The sequence below is a fragment of the Pan paniscus genome, chromosome 23 (genome assembly GCF_029289425.2).
Source record: "Pan paniscus chromosome 23, NHGRI_mPanPan1-v2.0_pri, whole genome shotgun sequence".
Classification (NCBI taxonomy): Eukaryota; Metazoa; Chordata; class Mammalia; order Primates; family Hominidae; genus Pan; species Pan paniscus.
The window spans coordinates 40282466-40294040 of NC_085927.1; the positions used below are offsets into that span (position 1 = coordinate 40282466).

General features: G+C 52.0%; 1 protein-coding gene across 1 annotated transcript in view; it reads right to left on the bottom strand.

Annotated features, from left to right (window-relative positions):
- The window catches only part of TBC1D10A (TBC1 domain family member 10A), a 34862-nt gene extending 23287 nt beyond the window's left edge, over positions 1-11575 (bottom strand). The window contains exon 1 of the mRNA XM_014343287.4: positions 11287-11575. Within this exon, the coding sequence (XP_014198773.2) occupies positions 11287-11495 (209 nt within the window). The 5' untranslated portion in view covers positions 11496-11575. The remainder of the gene's footprint in view (positions 1-11286) is intronic.

The window sequence follows — 11575 nt, forward strand, 5'->3', positions numbered from 1 at the left end:
ACTCCTGCTCCCAATGCCACTGCCACACCCAGCTAATTTTTTTGTATTTTTAGTAGAGATACGGTTTTGCTATGTTGCCCAGGCTGGTCTTGAACTCCTGGACTGAAGTGATCTGTCCACCTTGGCCTCCCAGAGTACTGGGATTATAGGCGTGAGCCACAGTGCCCAGCCTAGGTTCTCTTTTTTTGTGAAGCCAAGCGAAGATGAAAGGGAAAGCAGCAGCATTCTCCAAAAGTGGCTGGCCGCGGAAGATCGCTTCTGGACTCACAGTGTCCAAGGTCCAAAGCACTGAGTAGGGACAGGAGTTCTCCAAACTTATGCTCCTTCACTGGGTCACTCACGACCCAGCTACTCCTGCCTTGTCTTGGGGTACATATGAGGAGCTGTGTGTGGAGTCCTGGGACAGGAATTGTGTCATCCATCATGACAACTTAGCAACAAAAACAACCTGAAAAGCCTGGTAGGAGAAGTGCAGACACTTGGGGCTGGGCTGAAGTCCTAAGACTGGGACAGGAAGGGGAGGAGGAGAGGCCACACAGTGGTCACCAACTTTGGTAAGATGGGAAATTAGGAAGGAGGAATGCTGGGTGCCAGGCCCTGTTCCATCACTTGCTCACCCTTGGTTTCCTTATCAGGAAACAGGGTAAAATAATAGCCTACCAATTTCCCATTGCTCCTATAAGGGTTACTGAGAGGCAGTGGAAATGAAAGCACTTTGCAGACTAAAGAGCTAGATAAATCAAAGCATCCCTTGATTTGATTACATTCCCAAAGTCCTGAGGGACACCGATCCTGCACACAAAGAGAAGTCCAGTCTGGTACGGTAGTTCATGCCTCTAATTCCAGCACTTTGGGAGGCAGAGGCAAGAAGATCACTTGAAGCCAGGAGTTTAAGACCAAGCTGGGCAAAAAAGTAAGACCCTGTCTCAATCAATCAATCAGAGAGGTCCTCTCACAAGAGGAACAGAGCATGCTGGGAGCAGTGGCTTCTGTGGCATGTGCCATGGTGACTCCCCTGAACTTGCGTGGTACCACATAGAGAACTTCTCAAAGCACTGTTTTTGTTTTTGTTTTGAGATAGGGTCTCCATTGCCCAGGCTGGAGTGCAGTAGTGCAATAATGGCTCACTGTAGCCTTGATTTCCCAGGCTCAAGTGATCCTCCTACCTCAGCCTCCCAAGTAGCTGGGACAACAGGTGCGCACCACTATGCCCAGCTAATTTTTAAATTATGGGATGTAGAGATGGGGTCTCCCTATGTTACTCAGGCTTCAAAACACTTTTCATATACTCCACGGTCAGTCTCAGGATGTCAGATGTAGCTGTCTTCAACACCATCCCACTAAAGCTGCCTTAGTTGGCTGGCACAGTGGCTCATGCCTATAATGTAAGCACTTTGGGAGGCTGAAGAGGGAGGATCGCTTGTGCCCAGCAGTTTGAAACCAGCCTGGGCAACATAGTGAGACTCTGTCTCTACAAAAAGTAAAAAAAGTAGCCAGGCATGGTGGCTTCAGCCTGTAATCCCAGCTACTCAGGAGGCTGAGGTGGGAAGATCGCTTGTGCCTGGGAGGTTGAGGCTGCAGTGAGCTGTGATTGCACCACTGCATTCCAGCCTGGGTGACAGAGCCAGACCCTGTCTCTTAAAAACAAACACACATACACACACACATACAAACTGAGTAGTTTTTATGTGGGGAAAACCGAGGTTAAAAAGATTAAGCAACTTTTGACCGGCATGGTGGCTCATGCCTGTAATCCCAGCATTTTGGAAGGCCAAGGTGGGTGGATCACCTGAGGTCAGGAGTTTGAGACCAACCTGGCCAACATGGCAAAACCCCGTCTCTACTAAAAATGCAAAAATTAGCTGGGCATGGTGGTGGGCACCTAAAACCCCAGCTACTCGGGAGGCTGAGGCATTGAGAATCGCTTGAACCGGAAGGCAGAGGTTGCAGTGAGCCAAGATCAATTGTGCCATTTCACTCCAGCCTGCGCAAAAGAGCAAAACTCCATCTCAAAAAAACAAAACAAAACAAAACAAAACCAAGATTAAGCAACTTTCTCAAGGTCACACAGCTAGTTAGTGGCTCAGTAAGGCATAGGGTTAAGGTCTCCAGATCTCCGTTCAGCAGTATTTGTTTACACTATGCTCCTAATCCAATTATCTCATTTGATCCTCACAATCCTTTGTATACAACCACACCTGGTAACTTCTTTCTCTTTTTAAAATTTTTTTTAGAAATGGGGTCTCGCTCTGTCACCCAGGCTGGAGTGCAGTGGCACAATCACAGCTCACTGCAGCCTCAAACTCCCAGGCTCAGCCTCAGCCTCCGTAGTAGCTAGGACTACCGGCACGTGCCACCATGCCCAGCTAATTTATTTTTTAGAGACAGGGTCTCACTATGTTGACCAGACTGGTTGAAACTACTTGTTTAATGTCTGATTTCCCTGTGAGGGCAAGATCAGGTCTATATCCTGAGCCTAGCACAGGGCTACACATATAGTAAGTGCTGGGTGAAAAAAACTGGAAGCATTAGCCCCATGGTTGGGTGAGGGATGTGCCTAAGTCACATATTACAAAGGTCAGTGGTGGAGCCATCACTGACACTCTGACCCTGTGCCTGGTTCAGAGCCCTTTCTCAAACACTAGCCTAAAATCCACATTTCCAGCCAGAATCTCTCATCTCCGGATGCCACTGGTGGTGCCCCTTGTAAGTGCTGAGGGGTTTGCCTTCTCACAGGTTTTGTCCCAGCCAAGGCACCACCTCTAAGAACAGAATAAAGGTGCTAGGTGAGGTCAAACAAGCCTCCAGTTGCCAAGTGCCTCCCCTTGATCAGTGTATGCTGTGTCCAAAGGCCCAAACCCACCCTTCCCAGTTGCCATACCACCCTAAGGTAGGTTTTCCATGTCCTCAGGCCCCAGTCCTCTCTTCTGGTTCTCCTTGCATCCTTCCTTATCATCCAATATGTCTGCCAGGCAGAGACCAGGAAGCTCAACACCGCTTATCCTATTCCTTCCCCAACCAGGTCAGCCAACCCACTCTCCTGCTGGAAGGAGACAAAGAACCCCTTGATGTGCCCTGGGCAAGCCAGCCATACCAGGCACCTTGGGGAGCCCAGAGCTGTGACAACGCAGAGTCACAGCAGCCCACTGCCCTCTTCAGAGGAAGGCCACAGCTGGCCTTGCTTCCCTGTAGCCAGAGGGCTCCAGAATGGACTCTGTAAGAGGCCAAAGCCACTTCAGCTAGTCCAGAGCCTTCCTACCTCTCCATCAGCCCACATGGCAGTCATGAACCAAGCCCTAATGATTTGCCAGCCTCTTTATCCTCACTGCTCCAGACCTCTTCCAGGTCTCACCACAGCCCTTTTAGGCCATCCTTGATTCTCCCAACAGGTCTCACTGCCTGCAGTCCAGCTCCTCTTTATGCCGTCTTCCATGCCAGACCTGGACTAACTTTTATGCAACACAGGAGGCCTCAGCCTGACATTCAAGGCTGGACTCAGACCGCCCAACCCATTTCCTGGACTAACTTTTATGCAACACAGGAGGCCTCAGCCTGACATTCAAGGCTAGACTCAGACTGCCCAACCCATTTCCCTAACCTACCCTTGCTTCGTATCATTCTACTGCCTCCCGTTCTTCTTGTCGTATCATCCTACTGCCTCCCGTTCTTCTTGTCATCTCTGCTCTTGGCACACATGCTGAAATGACTGCTTTTGGGAGGGACTTTGCACATGGGCCCCCTCTCATCCAATGGACTGCCTGCTTTGCCTCTTCTGAAGCCTGGATCAAATGCTACTACTTTCTAGGCTCCTGTAGGTGGGGCTGGCTGCTTTTTCCTCTGTACTCCCAGAGCAACTGCATGCCTCAATGACAGCCTTCATCACTCAACACTGGAAAGATTTGTCTGTGGTTCTATTTTTCAGCAAGTCTGTGAGTGCCTTGAGGGCAATAAAACACAGACATCTTGTTCAGTTCTATATCTCTTGTCCAAATCACAGGGTCTGACAGAGTAGGTGCTCAATAAATGTGTGGTAAATAAGCTCACTGCTAAGATGGATAAGCTGGCAAAAGTAAGCCTTGGTTTGCTCTCCCAGGCTGCTGGGTCTGCTGAGTATTTCTCTACCTGAAGAGGTGTTGAGTGCTAAGCTATGGCAGCCTCTGAAGACCTGGACAGGGCACAGAATGGAGTAGGGTAGGGTAGGGGGAGGAGAGACGGGAAATGGAAGGATGAGACAGAGAAAGCCAAAGTTGGCAGCTGCCCTGAAATCCTAGGTGGGGGCTTCTAAGCTGGTTAAGTATCAGGAGCATTGACTTGCCAGTGGGGTGGCCAGTACAGTGTTCTCCCTGCTGGAGAGGGTCTCTGGGCCCAGGATTGCGGCAATAGATTTACCAGGGGCAGACTAATCAGTTAAAGGAGGCCTCCTACCCCTCAAGTGTACTGTCTGCAGGATAAAGTGATCGGTTAGGACAATGGATGGATGATGGCAGGGCTCTGCTCTAGTCGGCAATGCATCCTGAGCCTGTAGGCTCAATTACCTCGACTGAGGAAGAGAAAGGGGAAGAGAATGGTCAGTGCTACGTAGCTAGAGGAGCACTGGGTGACAGTCGGAGGACCTGGGATCCCTCTCTGGTCTGGCTCCACAGTTCACTAACAGCAAGAGTTCTCCAACCTTCAGATTCCTCACCGGTACAAGCAACATAATCCCTGCCTCATCTACAAAGTAACACTTCTTCCAAAAGGCACAGACTAGATATCAAAGTCAAATGGCCATTATGCAGCATGTTGGGGTCAAGACCAATGCAATCCAGACTCTGGCCTATGGGAGGACTAAATCAGGCCTGATCTGGCCATGCTTCCAGGACCTCTCCAAGGATTTTCCTCCCTGTGCCTTTCTCCTGCTTGACGGCCATGACCTTTCCCTGTACTGAGACCTGCTCTGCCCTCCATACTGGAAGGGGGAGGCAGCCAGATTCCTGCTAACTCCTGCCCTGGGTGTAGGGACCTCAGGGACCTTAGGGACTTAGGGACAGTAAGCACCTGGCACCCTGCCTGCTGCCACCTTAGCAAGGTGTAGTCACTACTGGATGCAGTGTCAAGAAACAGGTTCTGGTCGCAGTTCTGCCATTTACCAGCTGGCAAACCTTGGGCACTTTTTCCTCGGTCTTCAGTACGCTCATCCACAGAATGGGGATAATCACCCCTCTCAGGGGAAGTAAGGATTCATCATGGGTTAGGGTTCATTCCTGCCCACAGGGGCTGGGCCTCACTGACACTCATCATTATAGCCAAAGATGGGAAGTAGAAAATGAAAAGATAGAACCACAAGCTGCTCCAGTCTTTAAGAGGGAGAAGAACATTCACTGAGCACCTACCCTGTATTAGTTCATTTAAACCTCAGAATGATCCTGCAAAGTCAGTGTTATCATAACCATTCTGCAGGTGAGAAACTGAGGCTCAGAGAAGTGAAGCAACATGTCCAAGATCACACAGCCAGCCAGATTCTGGCACTTGTGTGAGGAGGGAGCACACAGTACCTTCTCTTGCCCACCTCGATATAAACAGATTGGGTGGCTGGGCCACAGCCAGGCCTCACTGCCCCTTGGGAGGTCCTGTTTCAGGCCCAGATGCTGGTAGGACAAAACATCAAGTAGGTGCTACCATCTTATCTCTTTCCCACAGCTTAGAGTTTCCCAGCAGGCGGACACTCAGGCACCTTCCCAGGGTAGCAGCTGGTGTGCCGGCTCCCTCCTTTACCAAGTCAGGTCTTGTCTGAGGACCTAACACTCACAGGGCCACCAAACCGGATTTTCCTTCGAGGCTAAGAAGGAAAAAATGAGAGAAAATGGGAGGGCCTGCAGTCTAGAGTCACAGCCCAGGGCCCCATATGTACAAATGCCTCCTTCCAGATGGGCCACCCAGGGACCACCCCAATGCCAGCTCCATGCTCTCCTGGGATCTGTAACAGCTCAAGAAAAGTAGATGCTCTGAGTTTACTAACTAGAGAATAAGGCAAGGAGTCAGAATCTGGCCTGCCAGGAGGGCCCTGACCCCACTCCAATAAAAACTGGCACACAATAAACTATAGGGATGCCAATTAAGCCAGTTCTATGATTTCCAAAGTTGGCTAGTAATGAAAGGCCCAGGGAATGAGAACTAAAGAAGGCAATACTGCTATTCCAGATGTTTCTCCCTGGGCCCAGCTCAGATCCCTTGCTCCCATAACAGGAAGCCAACACCCATGGGATCCCAAAGAGCATAGCTCCTCACCTCATTTGGCCTGCAGACTGGGCGGACTGAGGCTGGATGGGAAGCTCTCAGCCTCAGGAGGCCAGACCTGACAATCACATAGGAAAAGGAGAAGAAGGTCAGGGACCATCTCTCTCAGGTCACCTCCCTCGGGTCAGGAGACCTGGTATAAAACTTGTATCCTTCTTTCCCTTCCCAACCACTTCCTCTATGCTACAGAAGGGCCACCAAACAAGTCTGTTCTTCCTGCTCCAAAGTGACAGGAGGGGTATCATCACTCCTCCCACCCTTCCCTGCTGAAAACATCTTTTTCCTCAACTGGTCCTGGGCCTTTTTTTTTTTTTTTTTTTTTTTTTTCTTTGAGACACGGTCTGTCTCACCCAGACTGGAGTACAGTGGCATGATCTCAACTCATTACAACCTCTGCCTCCCAAGCTCAAGCGATTCTCCTGTCTCAGCCTCCTGAGCAGCTGGGATTATGGGTGTGAGCCACTACCGCCTGGCTAATTTTTGTATTTTTAGTAGAGACGGGGTTTCACCATGTTGGCCAGGCTGGTCTCAAACTCCTGACCTCAAATGATCTGCTCACCTCGGCCTCCTAAAGTGCTGGGATTACGGCGGTGAACCACTGCACCCGGCCCTTCCTGGGCTTCAATGCCCCACTCGGTCTCCAGCCAAGCCAGAAGAACTAATGCTGTCGGCACTCTGATCTATGCCTATGCCACCCACAGGATCATTTACTGGCAAGCTGCTTTCTTGTCTGTGGCTACTACTCAAAAACAGACAGGGACCATCTCAGTCTCACTAAAGGTTCCCTGCGGAGTAGGCTCAAAAGACAGACAAGGTGAAGAAATGGAAAGGCCTAGGACTGGGAATCAGGAATTCCAGGTTTCTCACAGGCCTCCAGTTTATCCATCTGTATGCTGATGGCCATCTCTAAGGTCACTTTCAGCTTTTTTTTTTTTTTTTTTTTTTTTAGGCAAGGTCTCCCAGGCTGGAGTGTAGTGGCGTGATTTCAGCTCACTGTAACCTCCACCTCCCTGGGCTCAAGCAGTCCTCCTACCTCAGCCTCCCAAGTGGCTAGGACTATAGGTGCATGACACCACACCCAACAAATTTTTGTATTTTTTGTAGAGATGGGGTTTCACCATGTTGGCCAGGCTGGTCTTGAACTCCTGGGCTCAAGCGATCGCCTGCCTCAGCCTCCCAAAGTGCTGGAATTACAGGCGTGAGGCACAGCACCTAGTCTTTTTTTTTTTTTTTTTTTTTTTTTTTTTTGAGACAGGGTCATGTTCTGTCTCAAGAAAGAGCTGGGTGGAGCACAGTGGCACCATCTTGGCTTACTGCAACCTCCACCTCCTGGGCTCAAGAGATCCTCCCACCTCTCAGCCTCCCAAGTAGCTGGGATTACAGGTGCCCAACAACAATGCCCAGCTAATTTTTTGTATTTTCTTGTAGAGATGGAGTTTCACCATGTTGCCCAGGCTGGTCTCGAATTCCTGAACTCAAGGAATCCACCTGCCTCAGCCTCCCAAAGTGCTGGGATTATAGGCGTGAGCCACCATGCCCTGCCACTTTCAGCTTCCTGACTTGAAATATCTCCCCGCAAATAAGTATTAATTACTCCACCGCAGGCCTGAGGAGAAAAAGGTGAATGAGCCTCTTCCCAGTCCTGAAGCTAATCAGTCTAATGAACTGGTAATGACAACATATTCTTATCCTTCTGGGCCACTTCTATTAGCCTCATATACTGCTGAGAGAGTCGAAAGTGCTGAGCTAAGTCAGGGAAGGTAAGAGCAGGCAGGTGACTGCTAAGACACTTCTGTTCTACCTGTCTGACACCTGATATCCTGCAGGGACGAAAGGCCATATTTATGGATGGTGAAGGCAGTGGAAACTGTACTGACCTGGGAGTCAGAAACCCTAAGTCCAAGTCCTAGTTCTGCCACTAATATGCTGTGATCTTAAGAAAGTTACTCTTCTCTCTGGGCCTCAGTTTCCTCATCTATGTAAGTAAGGGCTGAGCTGGTCAATCTATTAAGATCCCTTACAGGCCAGGCATGGTGGCTCATGCCTGTAAACCCAGCACTTCGGGAGGCTGAGGCGGGTGGATCGCCTGAGGTCAGGAGTTCAAGACCAACCTGGCCAACATGGTGAAACTCCATCTCTACTAAAAATATGAAAAATTAGCCAGGTGTGGTGATGGGTGCAATCTCTGCCTCCCAGCTACTCAGGAGGCTGAGACAGGAGAATCACTTGAACCCGGGAGGCAGAGGTTGCAGTGAGTCGAGACTGCGCCACTGCACTCCAGCCTGGGTGACAGAGCGAGACTCCGTCTCAAAAAAAAAGATCCCTTACAGTGCAGTCTATGGTTTTTTTAATCTACTCATGCCATGTAGCTAATAGTCACCTCAGTAAGGTAGCCTGTGACCTGCTTTCTTACCGCCAGGCCTGGCAACTTCCACAACCAAAATGTCTTAAGACAACCTTTGGCCCAGGGTAGCTGAAATGGACCTTTAATCTGGAGTCAGAGTCCCCACCATCTCCACAGTACCCATGAGGGCTAACGTTTCACTTCTCTAGCATAGAACATGGACTCCTAGCCTTCAACCACGAGACTGGGTTCAGGGCGGTCACCCTGAAACTTTCCGTAACTTCCCCTCTATGGCCTTGGGCAGGGACTTACTCTTGGCTTTTTTGAAACCACAATATAAATTAAGTAGGGAACATCGAAGCTTTCAGATACCAGAGATTTTAGGTTGACTGACAGGCTCCAGAAAGTGAGGGAAGGAGAGAGGACTGGAGCTGGGATCCCACCTCAGCCCCAGCCCTACAGACAGCAGCCATGTAGAGGGTGTCTGCAGAGCCACATCCCGGGTTTGTGGTTGTGGGGTAAGAAAGACAGATGTCTGGCTGCCTGGTTGGGGACTACAGCCAAAGGGAGGTGCTTCCACTGGGGCCTCACTCTGCCCACAAATACCAGAGATATGCCCTCATTTTTCTCTTCATTTCTCAGACCCTTAGAAGGAAAGAAAGAAAACTAACATTTTCTGGGCCGCTACTTGTGACAAGCGCTGTGCCAGGCACCTTCACGTATCATATACTCACTTAACCCCCAGAGTAATGTTGGGAAGTGGGTGTTACTGTCGCCCTTTACAGTGAGTAAACAGGCTCAGAGATTCAGGATCTTGCCCAAGGTCACAAAGCTAGCAAGTGTAATTCCTAAGTTTGGCCTTTTCCTAATATATCACATTGCTCTGCACCCCAAGATCTGGTTGATTGCCTGATAAGCATGTAGTAGGAACTCTCATGCCCTAGCATTCTCCCACAAATCTGAGCTCTTCCTTCCAAGGTCCCATAAATGCAACTGAGAACTCCTTTCCTAGATCTCAAGACCACACACCTCCCTGGGTCCTAATCCCAGGTGACTGCTCCTCAATTCAAAACACTCCAGGTCCCCACTAAGTTCTGACAAGTGAATCCCTGGGGAACTGTGACAAAGCATCAGTCAGGGTGAGGGTTCAGAATGAGGGGTGCTCTCTCTGAGTCCTGGACTAAACCTAGCCTGCTGTGAGCCAGTAGGGAGATACTGGAGGAGACAGATCCAGTGGGTGAGAGGGAACTCCCCTTAGGGGAGGGGCCTGGATTTCTCCCAGGAAGAAGGAGGCCTGGTGAATAAGAGGCTTTAGGGCTGGGGAAAATCCCGGAAGTGACAGGGGTTCTTAGACAGTTAAAGCGCTTCCATAAGTCATGAGAGTCTGGGGTGACCTTGGACAATCTCAATTGGTCAGAGAAAGGGAGAAAGGATATTCTCTGGAGTAGGGTCATGGCAGGGCCCCAGGAGCTCCTACTGGTGATTGGGATGGAAAGCACACATCAGGAGGGAGTCTTGTCAGTTCTGTGCACAACACTGGTCTCACGTGACAGGACAGCTGGGATGAGAGTGGGGTATGGAGTCCATCTTTCCTAAGGGGACCGCCAGCCTGTACACATGATCTCTGAGGCCTGGGCTCGGGGGATTCTGTGGGGCAACATGGGGCCCAGCTTGGAGGCAAGGTGCTGTTCCACTGCCCCACATTTCTCTGTCTGCTAGCTGGGTGTCTGGGTGCTCTCGGGATAGGACATCGGGGGGTGCTAATATGAGCAGGGACCCTGCTGTCTCCCTGCCTGCCCCCGTCCCACGCCCAAGATCTGCCCTTGGGAAGAGGCGCATACATACACAGGACATACACAGAGCCCATCTACTGGCTCCTGTGGCTGCTGGAGCTGATGGTCTGTCCTAGTGGTGGGGCTCCCTGTCGCCCTGTACGTGCTGGGAAGGGGGAGAGTACCTGCCCACCTGTTGCCAGTGCCAGTGGAGGAAGCTGTGTATGAGGGGGTAGGGGGCCCTTCTCCGACGCTTCCATGAGGAGAAGGGACTGTCTGTCCCAGGATGGAGCTGAGGGGAGGGAGGTGACCAATGTCTGTCCATCCAGAGGTCTGTATGCCTCGAGGAAAGGGTCAGTCTGTCCTGGGAAGGGGTGGGGGCGGGGCAGTCAGTCCTGAAGTCGGTCTGAGGTCTCCTGGTGTGGGGGCAGTGAGGCGGGGAGACAAGGGCGTCTGTGGGTTTGTGGGAGGGGGAAAGATGGAGAATACGTGTCTATGGAGGGGGGCGCCAGCCATCTGGGAGCCTGTCGGGGTGGCAGAAACAATCATCCCTAAGGACTTGGCGGCAGGGGTGGGTTTGGGGCAGTCTGTCATTCTGTTCCACGGCTGGAAGGAGGGCACAGTCGGTCCTTCCTGGGAGCGGGTCAGTCTGTCCGGAGGGTGGAGGTGGCGGGTGGAGGTGTGGGCCCGTCCGCCCCCTGGGTCGGAAGTAGGACTGCGAAGGGGGCGGGTCTAGGAAGGCCCGGGTGGTGGGGGTGGGGCAGGGGAGGGAACGGGGATTAGTGGTCCCTGCCTGGGAGGGGGACGTGTCGGCAAGTCCCGAGGGCGCCTCCGTCCGTGTCGAGGCCCCTCGCGTGGGTACCGCGCTCAGTCCCGACCCCCGGCGCTACTCACGCGCCCTCGGCGCCCTGCGAGCCCACGATGAAGCCGAACTTGTCGATGCGGCGCTCGGCGAAGCCGTTGGCCTCCGAGTCGGACCCGAGAGAGCTGAGTTCGTCGGTGGTTGCGGCGTCGGGGCCCTGGGCCAGGCTCTCCCGGGTTCCCGACAGGCTTTCCCCGGCCGCGGGCGCGCGCGGCCCATTCTCTCCGTTGCTCTTCGCCATCCCGGCCGCGCCCGCCGCCTGAGCTCCAGCGGCCACCTCAGCCGCCCGGCTGCCGCCGACGCCCCGCCCACGCGCGGCGC